The sequence below is a fragment of the Leptonychotes weddellii genome, chromosome 5 (genome assembly GCF_054177405.1).
Source record: "Leptonychotes weddellii isolate Sample4059 chromosome 5, ASM5417740v2, whole genome shotgun sequence".
Classification (NCBI taxonomy): Eukaryota; Metazoa; Chordata; class Mammalia; order Carnivora; family Phocidae; genus Leptonychotes; species Leptonychotes weddellii.
In genome coordinates this window covers 106640603-106661952 of record NC_138373.1, presented here as the reverse complement: position 1 = coordinate 106661952, position 21350 = coordinate 106640603, and the positions used below count along the sequence as shown (strand labels likewise).

Genomic DNA, 21350 nt, shown 5'->3' with positions numbered 1-21350 from the left:
TCCTCAAAAAAGAAAAGGAAAACACCCCATTTGGAATGAAAATGTTCGATGACCGACCCTGGCTATCCTGTCCCCTCCTGTACTTTGTGCAGTGCAACGATAGCCGCTAGAAAAAACTGGAAAATACGAGAATTACAGAGTTGAGATTATCCAGCCTTCAGGAAAGAGAGGGAGAGAGAGAGAACGGCGTGACTAGGAAGTGAGGCTTTATTTTTTTAAGAAATCTCCAAGACTTAGTTATTTCTATCATAGAGAACAAGTTAAATTGGCTCCCAAAAGGTGGGGGGAGGGGAGACGCCTCAGCTGCAGCGGATTTGATTACATTTTCCAAGAATTTCCTGACCCTGTGGAACTGCTAGGACACTAAAATGAGAAATCAAGAGTAATGAGACAATTCTGTTTCTTATTTGCCTGAGTTGGAAGGAAAGTTCGGAATACAGTCAGACGTAAACTAGTGCAATTCCATGTTGTACTGTGTAAGTTTAGGAAGGGAGAAGTGCAGGGTATATTGCTGACCACTGTTACTAGTTAACTGCACTTAGAGTGTTGTCCAGGGACTTAGAAACTAAACTGGAAGCCCAGGAGGGAAGAGTTGGTTATAAAATGATTATCTTTTAATGCAGTATATGTGGGGCTTGTGTTATTGTTTGGTGCAGCAGGGGAAGTAGGGTTGATTGGTGGGGAGAGCCTAGATCTGCAGCTGATAAATATTATCTGCCTCTGCAGGGCACAGATTTCATCAGACTGTGTTTCACTGTTTAAAACCTATCCCTGGGGGCACCTGGGTGGCTCAGATGGTTAAGCTTCTGCCTTCGGCTCAGGTCATGATCCCAGGGTCCTGGGATCGAGCCCCAGATCGGGCTCCTGGCTCAGCGGGGAGCCTGCTTCTCCCTCTCCCCCTGCTCATGCTCTCTGTGTGTGTGTCTCAAATGAATAAATAAAATCTTAAAAATAAAACCTATCCCTGCTCAGCCTTACCCCCTTAAATTTTCCCACTTGCCCTTCTCTACTTCCCTGAGGCTAACAGTATCTGGAGTGCTTCCTTCGGTGTGCAGAACTGCAGACGGAACAGCTTTCTATCTCCTGTGTGCATCTTCCATGTTCTCAGAGGTAAGCAGGTAGGAAGGAGCTCCTGGAGTTTGGAAGAAGTAAGGGTGACCTGCTCACCAACTGAGGAAGCAGAACTACAGCAGGAAAATGGATGAGCCTCCTTAGAGGGAAACCTCTCTGTAAACTGAAATTTGCCAAGCACTGGAGTAGGAGGAGCAGGTCACTTAGGCAAGGGGGTGGAGAGCGCGACCAAAGGGGTTTCCTTTCCAAGCTTCTCCACTTTCTCACCCCACCTGGATCATCAGACCCTTCTACTAAAGACAGTCTCTGGAAGACAAAAGCCCATCCTCAGGAAGGTCTCTTCCCAGCTGGGGCCCAGGAGCCACAGGATCAGCAGCTGCAATGCAGGCACCAGAACAAGTCAACAGGGTGGGTCCCTGCCCAGAGACAATTCTGCTACCCAGGTGCCACCTGGTGGTGATGAGCAGTAAATCAGTAACGGGGGAAAGCATGGCCGTTTGTTAGAGGAAGTGTCTAAGTGATGAGAATACCAAGACTTCCTGGATTTGCCATCTGCATCTATATGTAAGCTTCATTTAAGTCCTAGGGGAGGCAGAGGGCTACACGTGGTAATCTAGTCCTTGCCCTCTCTTCAAGATGGAAGGGACAACGGGATTTGAGGAAATTTCCTCTATTATTCCTCAACAGTTACTGCAAAGTAGTTTTATCATTAGAACTTTCTGCCTGAATAAACTCCTGGCTCCGTTCCTTACTAGTTGCAGAACCCTGGGCAGCTGACTCTCGTTAGGCCTGCTCTCTCCTCTACAAAACGGGTTCGATAACAGTACCCATTGTGTCAGTGAGATGGTGCATGGAAAGTGCTAGCACAGTGCCTTGGCTTATATTGTTAAGTGCTTAGCTATTCTTCTAGAACTGTTCATCTCCCATGCAGCAAGACAGGAACTTTTGGGGAGCCCTTCAAATATTTGAAGATATCTATTAGGTCTTCCCCCAATCTTGTCCGTTTTTTTTTTTCCTGCTACCCCACTGGTTTATCGATGGGCCTCTTTAAAAATTACATTTAGAACACACAATACGTTAGGAGTGGTTCCACTCAGACACGGTAGACCCACTCCTATTTACAATGCATTACTACGGTTCTGTTACCCTTATGGAGCTCCTCAGAAGGTGCCTAAAACATAGCAGGCTCTTAATATTTATGAATGGACCTACTAGGAGACCTGAGATTTTGTTTTTACAACCAACTGGAAGTGCTGTGTTGTTTTCATGTGAATTACTAATAGAGATCTCTGCATTTCTTCCTCAGGCAGGCTCAAGCAATTTTTTACGGGGAGGGTCAATCCAAATTGATCCAAACTGTCCTCTTGGATTAATTCAGTGAATCCATATTATAGCACTTTCAGCATTACTTGGTATTTCCTCGTGTTACTGTTGATAATAGGGCTTTTCATATTTTTATACAAGTTTTTATTTTCTTTTTTTTAAAACAGAACGTAGCCCTTGGGTATATCACTAGAGACTAGAGGTTTCTCTAACAAAACGCACTAATCAACATTTACTAGGCACAGATGTTGAGTTTTGACCCACCAAACTCGACTATTAACTGAGCTGTGATTACTGTCTTATCCGCAATGACTGAGCAGGTGAGAAGCAGGATAGCAGCCCTGCCATCTGGGAACTGGCCTGGCACGGCGGGGCTTCGGGTCTGCTAGGGGCTGAGCTGAACTCATGGCTGGGAAATGGTGTTCTCCTACTGGACACAATCTCACAAAACAACATCACACAAGGGCATCAGTGACTGTGATGAAGTGAGGCAGAAAACAAGATCACACTTCACAATTTTGTTTAAACACGAAATATGGTCGGTGTGCAAATCATGAAATAGCAACCATCCCCCTCTCCCAGCTAATGAGTGACTGCTGCTTTGTCACCAATTTCAGCTTCACTCTGTCTGCCTTTTTCCTAGATAAAAGATACCCAGTCACAGAAATGTCCCTGCTTCCCTGACAGCACCCAATCCAGAGTCAAGCCCCACTTCCTTGAACCTTCCCCCAAATCACTTAACCAAAGTCCAAGTCCTGATAGTCCTTTCTAATGCCCCCTTGCTAGGACACACCATGGATCCCATGCGCCAGGTTTTCTCCACCACTGCAGTGAGCATTAAACCCAGCTTGTTCGACTACAGGTGTATTCCTGGCGGCCTTTAGCTGGCGTATGTTAATAAGGAACATTCAATGTCTGCAGTTTCCCAAATCTACCCCTTTAGGGATACTCAGCAAAAAGAAAACAGTCAGGATTTGGCTGGGATGAACTCATGTTGGTATCTATGATCACATTTGTCTCTAAATGCTTATAAACCATCTCTTTTAATAATCCAGAATTGTGCCAGAAAAATCAACATTAAGCTTATCAATGTGTGGTTTCTAAAGTCCACAAACAGTATTTCAGTATTTGCCCACTTTTAGTCTATAGGTCATTTCTTTTTCTTTTTTATGACCAGCTTTGACTTAGCCCACCATCTCCAATCCCAGGTGTAACCTGAGTGATCAACCAGACAAGAAAGCAAGAGGTAGCAGGAGATATGATGGGGGAAGCACAACTCAGAAGCACTTTCTCTACCCCAAATCCACTGTCCCGTCATACACCTGAGTTGTTTCCCCTACATCAACCATGAGCTGAGGAGGAACTGAGGTTTGGCTCTGGGGGCCCCTGGCCTTACTGACTCTTAAATGGATTTAAAACCTCTGTGGTTCTATTTGGAGGCAGAGGAAAGAGATGAACACTGCGGCTCGTGTCCCCAGAAGAACTTTCCTTTTCCCAGCACCTCCCAAGCCTTGAAGGCTTAAGGCATTGTAACTGAGGAAGGGATGGGGTAAGAGGGATATTAACTGACATCAACAACTCAGAGAGCAACTGCCACCTGCCCTACTGTTTGAATAAGGGAAGGATCTGTCAATATATATCCCATTCCCATTTCCCAGCACAGCCACCCCTCCTTAGTACCTGCCCCCCTAAATGACCCCAGGAGCCCTGGTTACTAAGGTATCCTGGGAATAGTACATGCAGATAGAAACCAGAACAGATGGGACTATTTTTAAACTAGACTAGGTGGCTCCAGTGCTTTTACCCCACAAAGCCCCATTTGGTCTTGTTCTGGGTCCCTACCCTTCACACGTGGCCTCAGCCCCACCTTATCCAAGCTATGTGAGGGTGGGTCTTTATCCCATTTTGGCATGAGATCTATTTACTGCTCCCATCTTCCACACAGAATATCTAAGCAAGTTTTCACTGCCTCCATTTGTTAAAAATAATTCTTCTTTTATTTCTTTGGAAAGTGGTGGGCCCTGCCCTATGGATTTCCAGGCCAAGCCAAGGTAATGAACGCTCCCCTCGTCTTTGGGCTGGAGTACTATGGTCCCCACCTTCCCATGGGCCCAGGAACAGTTCCTGTATTGTCCAACTCCACTAGGCCCCCAATTGTCTGAAGGCTCCTATCAGGCCTTCTCTCCTGGCCACCCGCTTCCCAATCTTTCCTGGCTTTCCCTCTAGGCAGGGTATTTTTTTTTTTCTTACAAAGCCAGTGCTGGAACCTGTGCTATACAGAAGAGAGGACAAGACCAGGATGTCCCCGTCTTCCCATCAGGGGACATACAGCCCCGCGGTCAGTCCTTCCTCTCTGCTGGCTTCAGTCTGCACTCCTATGCAAGCCCCCTCTGTGAGGCTTGAAGGAAGATGGACAAGAGGACCCTCATAAAAGGGAGGTGAGAGAAAACAGACCAGCCCAACCCCTTCTCAGAAGCAAACTCCTGGTAGTCTCTCATCCTAGTTCTTGAGTGAGCCCTTTAGACAGGGCCTGGGAGGGCTAGGCGAGCGGGTAAGGGCCCCTCGACCCCAGCCCTGGGAGGCTATACCAGGGGAGTGTCCATAGCCCCCTCAGTGTGGCATGGCTGTGATACGCATGCTCTGGGAAGCGATGGGGTAAGTCACCATGGGAGTGGTGGTGTGGCTCATTGTGATTCCTGCCAGAGGCTGGGCCATCGATACAGCCACAGGGGCCACAGGAGCCACAGATACAGCCACGGGAGCCATGGAGACAGGTGGGGGTGCCATGCCCTGGGCAATTGTTTGAGCCAGAGCCGCCGACAATGGCGTGATCTCTGGGTTCAAGTGTGGGGGTGGGGGTGGTGGAGCAGCAGGAGGTGCAGCATTGGTTGGGGGAGCAGCCGGAGCTCCAGTGGGGGCCACCAGTTCTTGCTGGGATACGGGGCGAGGCTGTAGAGCCTGGCTGCTGAGAGTAGTGTGAGTCTGGGCAATGCCATGGTTAAAAGTGGCGACAGTGCCCACGGTGGGGGCCAGAGTCTGCTCCGTCGCTGGTGCAGTAGAGCTCAGGGTCATGACCTTGGCCTGATTGCGGAACTGGGCATTTTGTTCCAGCAGTACCTCATTGGTGGCCAGCAGGTTGCTGACCTGCTTCTTGAGCTCCTCCACCCGCTTCCTGAGCATGGCATTCTCCTCCTCCAGCAGTCTGCACTCCACCCCTCGGGGTGGAGCCAGGCTATATTCATAGGATTCAAAATGGGGGCCATCTGGGGGGCAGCATCCACCTCGCCGGCGCTTGGGGCCTGGCTCGTGGTCCTCAAAGCCCCTGTCAGGGAGGTCGTAGATATCATAGAGGTCATGACGTCGTCCCGGGGGGACCGGGCCTGTGGAGCCGCCACCACCACTGCCACCTCCCCCCCGAGCATCGAACTCAAAATCCCGCTGCAAGTGGCGGAACTTGCACTTGGCTCCTCTCTGGCAGTCACCCTTGAGAAAGTCGCGGCAGATAGGGACCTCCTCCTTGCCATTGGGCAGGTCAGCTGGTGAAAGGCCCAGGCCGGCTGCCACTTTCTGCCTCAGCCGAGGGGGAAGCTCTCCTGTCTTCTTATAACCATCCTCATCCTCCTTGGAGCCATGGATGAATCGGCAGTTAGGGCGGCTACACTCCTTGTTCTGGAAGTCATGGCAGAAGATGAACTCATTTTTGCTCACCCCCAAGTTGGATACCTCACTCATGTCTGGATGGCGATAGCGGCAACGCTTGCCTCGCTTGCACACGTTCCTCAGGAAGTCTCTACAGATGGCATCTGAGCTGGCCCCGCCACTGCCCGCCCCTGCCCCACTGGCCTCCTCACTGCCACCGCCTCCAGGGCCTCCACTGCTGCTCCCAGTGCCGTTGGCATAGCTGTCCCGGTCAGGCATCCTGGTCCCCCCCAACTCAGGGCTTTCTTCTTTTTCTTGCCACCCTTGGTGACCACTAGGAAAGAGGAGAACTGTGTCAAAAAGGAATCTTCCAGAGAGGCCACATTCTTCCCAGCTATACAGCAGGCAGTCCAGCAAGAGGCAGGCCAGAGGGGCAATGGCTCTGCAGATGGAAAATCTAAGGGATGAGAATTCTGGCTGGACTGGCTGGCTTGTCAGAAGTCCCGCCCAGGCCCTTGTGCACCTGATCTGGGCCAGAATGATTCACACTAGCCTGACTAATGGCAGAGGTGGCGGGGGGGGAGCTGGGGTGAAGCCATCTCATCTCACTAATGATGTTAGGCCAAGGAGCAGGCAAGGAGAAAATAGTGTTGGGTTTTATTTCCCCTTCTGAGCTGACCTTATTAAAGTCGAGGAAGTGAAATTAAAACTGCTGTCTCAGTGTCTCAATAGGTTATGAGGAGACTGGGAAGTGGCCAAGATGGGCTGGTGAGCTTACTAGGGCTCTGAATATTGGGACACTGCAGACAAAACTTCCCTTGACTCCTCTTCTATGGGATCTCAGGTGAGGGCACTGTGAAGTATCAGATCTCAAGACCTCAGGAAATCCTAAGTGAAGAGATTGGTGTCACCAGCTTGAGGGCAGTCCCTAAACCTATCATTTTTTAGTATTCTCTCCCAGCTCACCACCGCTCTCAACTCATGCGGTCAGCCCCCTCCACTCCATTTCAGGATAAGAGTTCTACAGCTGGAATCTCCACTTACAGACCCCACCACCACCAGCAAAGGACCAAGCCATTTGTGGTAAGATCAAGGTGGGAGGAAGGAGTTAATTTCACAGGAACAAGTGACCTTTCTTTCCCCATTCTACACCCCCCCTCCTATTCCCCATTAGAAGATCCCACTGACATCAAACCACACCATTCCTCACCCCATAAAGATCCTCTTTATTTATAGACTCTATGAAAGTTTTTTAAGTCTCCTCTTTCCCAAGAGAGCTCTGGAATGTCAGTCCACTGCCCTGGTTCTAGCCCTCCCCTCTCCCCACCCCCAAGAAGACTGGGAGTCCCTGCCACCACGTGTCTGACCTCATAAGCCTTTCTAAGACAGTGATCAGGCTCCCCCTGCTGTTCATATAAGAAAAACTTCATATTGTTTCCTCTTGAGTATAAGGGAATCTTTCCTGGTTTCTTTGGGCTTCATCTCCCCCCAGCCACCTTCCCCATTGCCTTGACTTTGCCTTCAGGGCTTCCTAAAATGAACCAACCAGATCAGAGCCCAGAGTTACAGAAGAATCTGTAAAAGAAGAGGGATCCTCTTCTTCCAAAGGGATGTAGTCCCAGAACAGAAACAATCAAGGAAAAAAGAATGGTAGACAGGAAGATACAAACTTTTACTAAAAGTGAAATGCCCTGGTGAAAGATAAATACCATCTCTCTAAGCCTGAACCATGTTGCAAGTCCCACCAGAAGCAGATAATCAGGTATAATATTCCTCCCCACCCAACTCTCCCAGGATAGTTCAATACCTGAGGTAGCTCAGGTGAAGTCCGGGGCTCCTGTGGGTCTCCACCTCCACATCACTGCTGGGTTCTGATCAGGAATAAAAAACAAACAGAGACTGGATGGGAGAAGGAGTAAGAACACAGGACTATATAATGTTTGTTCAATAAAGAAGTTTGACAAAATGGCAAGAGCTCTGAACACTTCCAAGATTTCCTTCCAGTTCAAGCTGAACTTCACCTGTCAAGGGGAGAAGTTGTCAGTAAGAAGAGTAAGAAGATAGAACTAATCTGGAGAGCCTAGGAGGACGGGTTGGAAAACCAGCCCTGGGTGAACAAAGGGTGAGTGGTGCCCTGCCTCAAGATGAAGGAAGATGTGAGGATCAGAGCCCGGCCTAGGGTTGAGATTAGTTAACTCTGAATGGGGAGTCGTGCAAGGGCAGCGGCTGACAGTGCAGTGGGATGGCTGATTAGACTTGGAGGCGGTGATTATGACGCTTCGCAACACCCCAGAGTTTGGGGAAAAAGTCCTAGGAGTTTCCCACAAGTCTTCTAGCTTGCCAGGTTCTGTGCAGTGCGACCGGCGCTCAGCCGTGGACCAGACGAATAGGACACTAAGGGAGCACAAGTGAAGCGGGAAGGGGAGATTCCAGGTGACATCAAGCTGCGGGGATGGGCAGGGCTGTGACGTCACGGAGCTGGCGTTTGCTCGCGAAGCAGGGTCAGTCAGAAAAAGGGCTCGGCCCTGGGGCATGAGAAAGAAACAGCTCGGTCCTGGGGGGCCTTGTGTAGCCCGGCCGAGCCCAGCTGCTGGGCCGGCCCCGACTCCTCCCCTCCGGGCGCGGCCTCTACCTAAGTCTCCCGCCTCCCTCACCTGCCGCCGCCGCCGTAGTTGCTGCTGCCGCCTGCCGGTCCTCTAGCTTCGACAAAGAGCCGCCTACCCTATCGCCCTTCCGCTTCCTGCGGAAGAAATGGCGCTCTAGCCACAGACCCGGAACTACTCTATGGTGTGCAAAGTACTTGTGCAGATACCAACAGGAAGCTCCCGGCAAGCTTTGCGCCTCACCATAGCAACCCAGCCCAACAACACAGTAGGGACCCCAAACGGGAACTTAGTACCTGTAACGTAGGCCCAGACAAGAGTAGGGGCGGGACCGCCGTCTGCGGCTAACTTGGCCGCGAACCACCTTGAAACCGGTCCCCGTGCGCGTACTACACCCAGTATGGGAGGGGCCCCCCAGTTATCCAGCTGCTCCGAGGGCCCGCGGACCAGATGTTAGCAAAGGACGGGAGTCACTGTAGCCCATGTAGCGTGCTTGACACTACAGCACGGGGTATTCAAGAGGGCCTGCTGCACTGATCCAGAACCCCCCCAGCCAATGAAACCATAAAAACCACGTATCAGACAAGAGCATTTTTTTCTTCAGCTAAGACAGCAGAAGAGATGATTTATTGTACATGTGTTACATCCAGCCACAAATGAAAACAGAATTAGTCCCGAAAGTCACAGGTCCAGGGCAAAGGACCAAAAGGGACTGTTTTGGTATGAACAAGGCAGGTCTCTTCAAAGGTGGTCGTTGCGATCAGATGGCGATGGTCTAGAGCCCTTGAATCAAGCTCTAGAAAGTAGGCATGCAGTCCAACAATTGGTACCAGCGCCCCTGGCCTCTGGCTTTCCTTCTTTCTGCTCCTGTGGCTCCATGGGTGCACAAGTTAGCGGTTTACTTGGACCTCTGCCTCATCTTTCTTCTTTTACGCTTCAGCCTGAAAAAGCAAACACGGGAATCATCTCCTGCCCACAAACCCAAGTTCAGTCTTTCCCTCCCATCTTAAAAAACGTGCATCCGATACCTGAGGTGGCAAAACAAACAAGCACTTGGTCCTATTATCTCGTGTTCAATCCCTGACTAGTAAAGGCAATACTTAGAACTGTTTTTCACCTAAAGTTCTTTCAGATTTCTAAACCAAATGTTCCTCCCACGTTTTGTCCGAGGCACGCTACATTTCCCTCTTCCTGTTTTGGCCGGTCAAGTCTCAACATACCTGCGCATTCGCTTCTTCCTCCACTGGCAACCGATCATAACCAGAGGCAGTGAATAAAACAAGAGATTATTAGCTTTAGTAACAGGTTTAGGCAGGGATGTGAAGGGCATTATTTAAAACCTGGCAGGTTCCTGCCCAAGCAGTAACCCTATCAGTAATTTGAACTCCCACCCTCACTCGCCGACATAAACATGAATCCCGCGTGCGCTTTTCTACTCCCGCCCTCTCTACCCACACTACATAGCCACCTACTCTGCTTCTCCCCAAATTATCCTTCCTCCCCCACGAGCTCTTGGGCACCCTTGAGAACCCAGCGGCTCGGGAACCATGGCGGACTTCCCTTGCCTGGCTATCCCACCACCGATCATCAGTAGCTACGCCTCAGGTTACTGCCAGGGACTGCTTACCTTGGCTCTCATGGCGCAGACGTTTCTACAGGTAAAGAGAAAAAGGCCACAGTTAGTTTGCTGTAATGATGGCAAGCGCAGAGATCAGATGTTAATGGATTGTGCACGGATCCGGACACACGCAACAATCACACTCACCCAAGAAGATGGCGCTAAGGCCGAGAGAGCGCCAGCAGCCCGCCTCCACTTATTTAATAGGGAGTTGTGTCGTCACTTCCGCTATTTCACTCTTCCTCCAAGGGCGGGACTACCCAAGGAGAGAAACGATGGGTTTCGGCCCCTCAGGTGCCAGATTAAGTGATTGAATTAGCAGCGCTCTTGGAAACATTTTAAATTTGAGTTACAAAATTCCCCTTCCCCAGTTTTCTTATGAGGCCATTGTATTATTTCAACGTGAGCACATATTTCCAATGTGGGACCCAGAGGTGCCGACGAACAGATGATAGTGACTTCCGCCTTCCCTCTCACTGCTTCATGGGAGTTGCAGTTTCCTGGGGAAACCCTCCATTTTATTATGGATAAGTGCGGACTCTCCAAAAATTCCTGACTTCTTTTACTGGTTTATTTTCTAAATTGCTGTAGGGAGATTCTATCTCGGAACTTACGAAGATCCTAAGATTACAGAACGTGGGAAGATGTAAAGTGGGGAGTCGAGAAAGCCGTCATACTACAAAAAGAGACCTTTGTAATTTAGATCAACGCTTTTTTCTTGTCAACCACGGTCTTTCCCCACAATATCTGAGGCTGAATGAATGTCACAGGGTTCCTGGCCACAGTGCATCTTGTTCAGAAGATACTTCAGTGACTCTCCCTCTACCGAGGGGTGAAGATCAAATCAATAGACAGAGGAAGCAAGATCAGCTGTCTTCTCTAGAGAATATTTGGTGTTAAGATAAAGAACTTCCCAGTTTCGCGGTATGGTCAGGTCAGAAGCACTCAGAAAACATACCCATAGGTTTGGCTATGGAAACTTAGGAAGGATGAAAAAGAACCCTCTACCATACAGACGTCACCTAACTTTTATAATAAGAGACTGTAAGGCTTTTGGTGATCATCCTTTCTTCGTGGTTTCCCTTTATAATTTATACGGTAACACTTCACCTTTTTTTTTTTTTTTAAGATTTTATTTATTTATTTGAGACAGAGAGAATGAGAGAGACAGAGAGCACATGAGAGGGGGGAGGGTCAGAGGGAGAAACAGGCTCCCCGCCGAGCAGGGAGCCGGATGCGGGACTCGATTCCGGGACTCCAGGATCATGACCTGAGCCGAAGGCAGCCGCTTAACCAACTGAGCCACCCAGGCGCCCACACTTCACCTTTTTAACTCTGGGAAAAAAAACTTTGTTTTTTTACACTTAGGACCCTCATTCCAAGCTTTTAAGTAGTTCTAGTATTGTCACCATCAGAATATGAAAAAAATTTTGAGAATAAAAAACCCCAGCAACGTTCTATCAAGTCCACCAGGATTTCACCTGTTGATTGCCCACTACAGCTGACACCTGAACACAGGTTTGACTGCCATGGGTAGACGTACCTGTGGAGTTTTAATATACACACAATATTGTAAATGTATTTTCTTTCCCTCTGATTTTTTTCTTTTTAAGATTTTATTTTTTTAAAAGATTTTATTTATTTATTTGACAGAGAGAGACACAGCGAGAGAGGGAACAGAAGCAGGGGGAGTGGGGGAGGGAAAGGCAGGTTCCCCAGGGAGCAGGGAGCCCGATGCAGGGCTTGATCCCAGGACCTTGGGATCAGGACCTGAGCCAAAGGCAGACGCTTAAGTGACTGAGCCAGCCAGGCGCCCCTTAAGATTTTATTTGACAGAGACACAGCGAGAGAGGGAACAGAAGCAGGGGGAGTGGGGGAGGGAAAGGCAGGTTCCCCACGGAGCAGGGAGCCCGATGCAGGGCTTGATCCCAGGACCCTGGGATCACGACCTGAGCCAAAGGCAGACGCTTAAGCGACTGAGCCAGCCAGGCGCCCCTTAAGATTTTATTTGACAGAGACACAGCGAGAGAGCGAACAGAAGCAGGGGGAGTGGGAGAGGGAGAAGCAGGCTTCCCAGGGAGCAGGGAGCTCGATCCCAGGATCCTGGGATCATGACCTGAACCGAAGGCAGACGCTTAAGGACTGAGCCACCCAGCTGCCCCCCCTCTGATTTTCTTACTTTCTCTAGCTTACTGTACTAGGGTATATAATGCGTATAACATGTAAAATGTGTTAATCAAGTGTCATCCTACAGCTTCTGGTCAACAGTAGGCTATTAAGCTTTGAGGAGCCAAAAATTACATTAAGAATTTTCAACTGTGCCAGCACCTTGGTGCCCCTAACCCTCATGTTGTTCAGGGGTCAACTGTAGTTCATAAGCTCTTACGAAGGGACCTATGCTGTTTTGTTTACTATATTATCTCCAGGCCAGCAATGCCTCACATCTAAGTCTAATAAATTATCCATCCATCTCAGACTGGCCCTGAAAAATTGTGTAATAGTAAAGGCATTCTTTATGGCTTCCTAAATCAAGATAAACACTTGTATATGGTGCTTTATTTTTTACAATACACCTTGTCCTGAACAAACTGCCACCAATAAGGGGTAAGATTTTACTCTAGAAAAATTTAAAAACTTTCAAAAAAATTTTAATTTTAATTCAGAGAATCCAGGATTTAGGTCTTCCCAACCCACAGTATTTCTCTTTTTAAGGCAGAATATGGCAATATAGAAAACTAGTTCCAAATGACCATCACTTCAACTGACATTTCCCCCACCTCCATCAAATAAGAGCAGCATATAAAGGCACATGATTATGAGCAAATCCAAATTTATTTTAACGCCATGTCATTTTCAACATGTTTAAAAACCTCATAAGTTAGCGGGAGCCCTAGTTCCCTGGGACAGCATGCCAGAGGTACTGAAACTCATCACCTTTCTCTCCAAACCCCTAGCAATTCATCCAATCCAAGTCCACAGCTTCAAAAAGCCAGGAGTTGTCTCTTCAGTCTGCTCCTCTGGTTCCTGGTCTTTCTTTCAGGGAGGGAGGTCAAAATAATTCAAACAGGGAACAAAACCACAGTTGAGCTTCCAGCTCAGGTTTCTAAGATGGAGCAAGGGAATGCACTGCCCCCCCACCCCCCCTGACTCCAAAGAAATAGACAAGGTTGAGATGGATTACTCCTTTACAGCTTTGTGAAGACAAAAAAAAAAAAAAAAAAGTCCATGGAACAAAAATGACTAAAGAGATTTACAAATGAGGATCCATTTGACAGATGAGAATCCCTTGGTAAATGCAGGCTCCGGCTCCTAAAAATGAGAGGGGCCTAACCAGACAGTCTGGATCAGAAAAGGAATCTGCCACATATGAATAAAAACAATCTGAAGAATATAGCTCCTCTCTATTTTGAGGCCTGGTAAAATACCTGGGGAGAGTGGGAAAAGAGAGGAACAAGGCCCAACAGATGGGAAAATGCTGACACTAGAGTGGTATAAAAAAATTTCAGCTGAGTTTTTAGTGGTGGTGGCTACTTTAGCCTTCTCCCTGTTCTGTTTTAGGGCCATAAACCTTGACTAAGCAGACAGTAGTAGAAAAAGGCTAGAAAGAGGGGCTTGAAGACGATGAATTTTGACTCCTGATTTTATTATTCAATTTCTCTTTTCTATTTAAAGTAGTCTTCGGTGGCTGGGAAGCCTGGCCTCCCAAGACCAGAGTCAGTTGGAGCTGGTTGTTGTTGGAAGGGGTTGGGTGGGGACAGGGATGGGGGCAGGGAGACCCTGCTCTGTTGGCGGTCCTGGGTGGAGAAGACGAACTGCACTTCACAGAGCCTGGGGCGTGGTGGGAGGGGGATGAGGCAGGAGCAGCAAGCTGGGGAGATGGGACCCACCTCAGTCCCCAGCTTCATTCTCTTCTAATGTTTCCCCACTGGTGGCATTCTCTGCAGTCTTGGAGGCCTATGTTCATGGAAAGGAGAGGAAGACTTCTCAATTTCCAACTACTTGCAATAGTATCTGGGAGACCAAGGACAAAAATATCCTAATGCTCTAGGTCAGGGCTGAGGTGGGGGTGGGGAGAGAGGGAAGTAAGGATATACAGAAATATGTATGCCCACCACAACCCGGGAAGGCAGACTAAAGAGGGATCAGGTTCACCCTGCCAGAGAGCGAAGATCATAACACACCTTCTTTTTTTTCTTTTTCTGGGTTTTCCGACTTGCCGAACTCTGGAGGAGGGCCTGGAAAATAGGAGGAAGAAGGAAAACAAATTTTGAGCAATGTAGAAAAAACACGAAGTGTCACTCTCAGTATCGGTAACTCTTTTCAGGACTTTGTTGATACCTCATTCTCACTCCCAGGACAGGTGCCATATGCTCACACTTTCTATCACACACTGACCTTTAGCTCTGCATCCTGGACCTCCATCTCAGACTTGTAGAGGTCAGGTTCAAAGGGACCACTGGTTATCCGCATGGGGCCATTGGGCATGAGGAGGACTGTAAATTTAAACTGGGCAACAAATTCACCTACAGGAGAAAGGAAGTGTTTTTGGTAAAATGCTCCCTTGTCGTACTCTTTTCTGTAAGCTAGAGGGAGGGGACCCTAATCAGGGGCTCCAAAGTGAAGCTCTCTCTTAGAACTCACCCTCCTTCTCATAGAGAACATTAAATGGCTGCAGCAGTTCATGTTTGGCGCACTCCACCACACCCATCCGGGCCTTCTTCTCATCTTCAAATGCTCTGGGTGGGGGAAGACAAATTCAGGTATCCTTAACCCCCTATCAAGTCTTACCATTTTCCTCCTGGTTTTAAATAGCACCTACCCTCAGGCAGAAATCATGCTTCGGATTGCTCTTTCACACTACCTTCAGTGAGAGGGCAATGGGGAGAAGGAGAGAAGGCATGCATGCAGGCTGGAACTACAAGTCTAGGCAGGGGCGGAGTGGGAGGGGGGTGCGCTGGGAGAAGGAACAGTGTTCTTGGGTGTGTGGTCTATGAATCAGACTGGTTCCAAGTCCTGTTCTTGCTAAGTGAAGTCATAGTACCTTAAAGTAAATGGCATGGCATCAAAACGCCTTTCAACCTCACTGAAGAAGGCACGCGAAGTTTTCATTTTCAGGCCATACTGTTTAGAAGGGTCTCGTTTGTAAATGGTGGTTCTTTGCCCTGCATCCTTGGCCTAAGAGAGTAGTAAGTTAGGTCACGTCTGGTCTGGCGCTCTCAGGACACACCCTCAGGCACCCCTCTTTGCCGGTTATGACAAACTCTCCTGACCTTGCCCTCTCCTGAGCTGACAAGAACATCCACAGCATATACTTCATGCACCTCAAATTCAGCTTTTTCATGGTCCTTCCTAAAAGAAATAAAAAGGGAATAATAAAAACAATGAGTAGTTCCTGGAGCTTGAAGTAGAAGGTAGACACGATCAGGCTGGGCGTATGGAAGAAAACATTCATGACTAGTCTCAGATGGTGGAAGGTGAAGGGTGGAATTGGCACCTACTTCTGCTGGTCTGTGGGATTCTGGATAATGGTTTTCTCTCCATCGATGACATGCTGCTTCAATTGATGTGACAACATACCTGTAGAAAGGGCAAAGCCATCTAGAATCCCAAAAGGTTTCCAAATCCACCCACCTAGGTCGTTTGATGAGGCAGGCAATGAGGGGAAAAATGCCTGGCTATGAAAACTCAGGGAAGTAAGGGTTTTGGCTTAGACTGGGCTACAGCCAGGATGGATCCTCAAAGGAACAAAATCCTTAATTCTACTAAAGCACTCAGACCCTCAACCCTGTTATCTGAGGTCTCACCTTCTATTGGTGTGCAATTAAACGAGTGGGCAACTTTGTTCCAGGCTTCTGTCACTTGTGTGTTCTACAAGTACAAGATCAAATAACAGGTGAGATAGGTACCAGGGGCCAACAAGTTCTCTACCATGAGAATGAAAAGCACAAAAGAACTGAGAATCCCCATATCCTCTATCAAGAGCAACAATTCTCATTGGTTTTTCATTTCATAGCCCTTATTATCCCTATAACCTAAAAATACCTTACATTTGCATATCATTTTACAAAGTGCTTTCACAAAGATGGTCTAACTAGACAACAATTCTTAAAGGTGAATAGGACAGATCTCTATCCCATATCCCAATTTAGAAGATGTAGAAACTGAGGTTCAGAAAGGTTAGGAGATTTGCCCAGAGTTAAGCCAGTTAACTGAAAGAAACTGGAATAAACCCAGGTTTCCTGGTGATAAATCCAGTGTTTAGTCCACAATATCTGTTGAGAGGGAACAACAAGCTCTGATTTTCCCCCTTTTACCTCTTTCAAATATGATCTGATTCCCATCTAAGCTATTCCATTTGTTTCATGGAAAATGAAAAAGAGAGTTAACAATATTACTAAACTATGTGTTAGGTACTTTACAAGGATCATCTCAATTGTCACAACAGCCCTGTGACAATAAGTGACAATTTTATTTTTCCTATTTTGCAGGTGAGGAAATCTGAATTCAAAGTTATTTTTAAGCAGTAAGGGGTGGCAACAGGGCAAGAACCCAGAAATTCTGATGTATGTCATAACTATACAATAGCCACTATACAACACTACCTTCCAGTGGAGATACACAGTAGTTAGTATATAAAGAATAAAAATAATCAACGTGCAAAGTAATTACAGCCAACACAATTGCTTACTATGTGCCAGGCACTGTTCAAAGTGTTTCATAACAGCTGTATGAAGTAGGTATCATAATAAGGAAACCAAGACAGAGGTTTAAGTAAAAATGATGTAACCAAGTAACAATGGGGATGAAGTACAAACTGATTAAAAGGATAAAGAACAAGAGAGCACAGGGGGAAAAAAAGGGGGGAAGCTTTAAGTATTAAACAGGACCCTGGAGACTGAAGTGTTAGAAAAAATGTCTCCACTCATAATCTAAGATGTAAAATTGTATTAATTCATGACAGTTCATGATCCCTGGGCTTCCAAATAGTCTTGCAAGGCACAGAACTTTTGGCCTCTCTCTGCCACCAGTTTACTGATTTCTGTTTTATAAGCTTTTAAAGTTGCATTTTTTGGGGGTACCTGGCTGGCTCAGTTGGAAGGGTGAGGCGACTCTTGATTCTGGGGATGTGAGTTTGAGCCCCATGTTGGGTGTAGAGATTACTTAAGTAGTAATTAGAAAAGTTTGTTTTTGTTTTTTGCATGTGTTTTACTGTAAGCGATATACCTCAAATTATTTTAGGAAAAGATGCACATCCAAAACACGAATAAGGAAGGATCTCTAGGCTCCATGAAGAAAGGGCCATATATCCCCGTACACCCAGCATGGAACTTACTTATGACAGGCACTCAGAGTTAACTGCCTCTTCTCTTTCAAAAATCCCATTCTAAGATAAAGCTAACTTTAAAGAGCTGTATTAGGGGCACCTGGCCGGCTCACTCAGTAGAGCACGCGACTCTTATCTCAGGGTGGTGAGTTCAAGCCCCACCTTGGGTATTGAGCTTACTTTAAAAAAAAAAAAAAAAAAAAGCTGTTTTATAAGGGGGCTGCAGGAGAAGCTGGCAAATTCAACAGAGGACAATTATAGCTGACTAATGCATCTTTGGCTTTATCATCTTTGGAGCTGGACTAAACAGCTTACCTGGTTTCCAGGTTTGACCAGGCGTAGGGCAGCTTCAGCACAAAGGTGAGCTGCTTTAATGACATCTGCTTTCCGCCCTGTTACTTGGGTCCCCTGTAGATAAGGAAATGCAATCAGTGCTTTCTGGAAAGCACTGTAACTCAACTGGTCACTATGCAAGGCCAGCCAATGAGCAGGAGAGAAAACACTTTTCTCCTTTTATTTCTCTAGGGACTCTCTCAAAACGTTTTTGGTGGTAGGGGGTGGGAAAAAGAAGCAAGCAGCAGCATATTCTCCCCCACTCCCCACAGGTGGAACAAGTTCAAAGCAGGCCACCTACCTGAGCTACATCAACCACGAAAGTGTGAGCCACATTAGCGATGAAGCCATCCACATGGACCCCAAGGTCACTAAAAGGCAAGAGCAGAGCACAGCATTGGCAACTAGCACTATGCAAATGCTTAGGAAAAAGACAAGTGCTCTAAAATGGCTTAAGCTTACATTTTTACCAAGTCACCTTCCTTGAGAATATAGTCCTGGTCGCTCTTCAAAGGGGAGAAGTGACATACACAATTATTTACTGAAATGCTGGTGGGAAAGGCAATACCTGTAAAGAGACAATCATCAGCCTTACTGCCTTGCTGTCTCTCTCGCCCAATCTCTCTCTCTTGGAGCCCTGTTGCCCCTCAGAAAAATGGAAGGATTTTCTTCAGGGTCTTGCCTGTTTAATCAGTTTGGATTGGGTAGGAAACTGCTTGCATCCCACCTGCCATTCCAAATTTCCAAATATCTCAACCAGAGCTCGGGTGGGGGTTACATCATTACAATAAAACAAACAGGACTGAGTAAGGGTCAAACTTGGAGAATTAGTGGGGGATTGTTTTTTTTACCTTTCTTCATTTCTTTTTCTTTCTTGAAAATTTTCCCTGTCTCTTCCATAATCATGGCATCACCTTTCTCACACAGGCTCAGTACCGACACACCTGAGCAGGATGCTTCCACCAAAGACCGAAGTACCCCTGGGGACAGAATCCCACCATGTCAGCTCTGCATGTGTTGTCTAAGTTACCATCCAAACAATACCCAGAAGTTAAGAGTTTCTAATATTCCCTGGTGCCATTGCCCAAAGGTTGAAAGAGTGCACAAGTTTTGCCTCTTGGAATATACCTACCTATAATCACTAAATTTCTACCTTCCTCTTCCTAAAATAAGAAAGTCAACACACCCTTCCTTCCCTATAGAATGTGACAACTGGATAAACACCATCTGTCTCCCTAGTGAAGGGAGACTTTCCAAAGATACCTGTGGCGTGGTAAGACAGTTACGAAGTTCAAGGGGGTTCTCACAAGGTAACCAACATACATGCAAAGCAGACTAGAAGAAATTTATAGGCGTCGGGAACAACAGGAAGGTAGACACAGAACTGCTGACTCGAAGCTGATGCATTGTTAAATGCTACCTTCTTCCCTTCTCAGACACCCCAATTAGATGTTAGTAATCTCAATCTGCGTAAACTTATTTCCTCATCAACCAGTGTATAAACCAAAGGGACTTAATCTAATTTTCCTGGGCTTCAATTCAACAGGCTCATGGCTTACAGCTCTTAGCACATCTCAAAGAGGTGTAAGACCTGAAATAGTTTCAAACTGGTATCTGGGATTTTACAAGTGCCTCCGAAGTTATAAATTGCAAGGGAAAACTTTTTTTTTCTGATTCAAACCACTAATACTAAAAAGTACCCCAAATGGGGGTACTACACTAAATGCCCATTATGTTATAAAGCACTGTTCTGCTCATCGGATGTCCTCTCCATGGCCTATCCTGAACTACAGGTTTGATTTTTGTCATCTAGGTTTTAGTGATTCTTTGGAAATGTGAAAAACTCAGGTTTTCGGCCATAGGACTAAAGGGATCCTAAATACCTATCTTTACTGTCAAAACCATTCAAAAGCCCAAGCCCAAGCATTTTCTGTCCCCCTAACTGGGTATTAAAGTGAAAAGGTGAACTGGAAAGAGAGAAAATAGAAAGTGAGACATCTGCCTAGATTGGCAGGCAGCTGCTGAGAAAGTCAGAGCACGGTGGTAATAAGGATGACTTCTGAGATCCTAAAATCAGCCCCGCCATGCCCTTTTCAGTACTATTTACAAGACTGCCTAGTTGGGGTGAGAACCTCAAAACACTTCTAGAGTTGTCAAGCCCCAGAGAACAATCAACTTTGACGGCTAACTAAGGCTATCTGCACAGATTGCTGGTAGTAATGAGTAACTTCAAGGAAAACCAGATATATCTCCGAGCTGTGTTAGATCTCCAGGGGTGCCCTCCAACGGTCCCTGAGCTGGCCCAAGAGTAGAAGGGGGCCTCCACCAGCGAAGGAGCTGAAGTAAAAAACGAAAGACTCTAGCAAAGCACGTGGTAGGGAAGCCGGTGTCAGGAACGGCAGCAGAGGAAGACGGAGCCGGCGATCCGCATGGGAACCCGGCGACACGTGCCGGCTGGGCCCCAAACGCCGGGGAGCCAAAACAAAATAGAGGGGCGCTTCCGTCGCCAACAGCTGGGCGCTTCCTTTTCGAGGTGGCCTCGCCGCTGCCAGAATCAGAGGAGGCAGGGATCCGGACCGAAGGGTGAGGGGCTGAGGATGAGCCCTGCCTCCTAATTAACGGCCTAAGGTCCGAGCCGGCTGGGGGCCCCCGCTCTGCGCTCTTCCCGGTCCGGGCCCGCACCTCCCCAGACTCCAGCCCAGGCCTGGCGGCACAGGTCCCAGGCGCAACACGGAGTCTTCCCACCACGCCACCCCCAGCGGACCGGAGCAGAGCCCTCAGTAGCTCACTCTGCATGACCCCACCGCTCCAGCCCCTCCAGAGCCAGCCCAGCACCGTCCCCTTTGCCTCCCCCTCTCAGCCTCGATCTCCGGACCCCCGAGGCCCGCACTCACGGTTGGCGATGTCGCCCCCCATCTTATACTTGGTCACGACCAGGTCCTCGGCGATAGTTTGCTCCTGCTGCTCGTCCTCGCCCGACATCTTCCCACCACCACCACTGCAGCCTCGTTCCCCCTGAGCCGCCGCCTCTGTCTCCCTTCCCAGCCGCAGGCTGTGGCTAGAGCCCCTTCGATCCGCGAGGAGAGCGCGAGCGAAAGCGCGAGCTAGCAAGGGAGCGGGCGGGCGAGCGAGAGCGAGAAGCTCGAGCGCGCGGGCTGAGGCGCAAGGCACGCTGGGACAACGAGTCCTTTCTACAGACCGCCTCTAGCCGACCTTGTGGACTCTTGAACTACAATTCCCAGCCCGCCTTTCGCGCCCCTAAGCCAGGCCCTGGGGCCTTGCCCTCCGAGGGCCTCGCACGCCGGAATCGCCGAGCACGCTGGGAAGGGTCAGGCTCCGGCGGGAAGGCGGAGCCGTTGGCGAGCCTCGGGGGAAGCGTGGTCTCTCCCGGAAAAACCACATCCACCAGGAGCACAGAGCGAGAACCCGTAATAGAGAG

The 21350-nt window shown here is 48.1% G+C and overlaps 2 protein-coding genes and 1 long non-coding RNA gene across 4 annotated transcripts; all 3 read right to left on the bottom strand.

Moving 5' to 3' along the window:
* Positions 1–220: 220 nt before the first annotated feature.
* ZC3H10 (zinc finger CCCH-type containing 10) lies at positions 221–8768 on the bottom strand. Its single transcript, XM_006728771.3, has 3 exons — positions 8688–8768; positions 7841–7904; positions 221–6367 (listed from the first exon to the last, which is right to left on the bottom strand). The coding sequence occupies exon 3, from the start codon at positions 6310–6312 to the stop codon at positions 5005–5007; it is 1308 nt and encodes a 435-aa protein (XP_006728834.1). The 5' UTR covers positions 6313–6367; positions 7841–7904; positions 8688–8768; the 3' UTR covers positions 221–5004.
* Positions 8769–9225: 457 nt separating this feature from the next.
* Positions 9226–10448, bottom strand: LOC102735826 (uncharacterized). Of its 2 annotated transcripts, XR_014145718.1 has the most exons (4): positions 10402–10448; positions 10264–10288; positions 9857–9879; positions 9226–9577 (listed from the first exon to the last, which is right to left on the bottom strand). It is a non-coding gene; the product is annotated as an uncharacterized LOC102735826 (long non-coding RNA). The 2 variants fall into 2 exon arrangements; XR_433918.3 differs by having other exon boundaries at positions 10264–10434.
* A 2619-nt stretch (positions 10449–13067) lies between these two features.
* PA2G4 (proliferation-associated 2G4) lies at positions 13068–21064 on the bottom strand. Its single transcript, XM_081821838.1, has 13 exons — positions 20806–21064; positions 18763–18891; positions 18374–18479; positions 18213–18282; positions 17894–17986; positions 16059–16122; positions 15753–15831; positions 15525–15603; positions 15296–15429; positions 14896–14990; positions 14650–14777; positions 14436–14489; positions 13068–14208 (listed from the first exon to the last, which is right to left on the bottom strand). The coding sequence occupies exons 1-13, from the start codon at positions 20891–20893 to the stop codon at positions 14143–14145; spliced, it is 1185 nt and encodes a 394-aa protein (XP_081677964.1). The 5' UTR covers positions 20894–21064; the 3' UTR covers positions 13068–14142.
* Between the last annotated feature and the right edge of the window lie 286 nt (positions 21065–21350).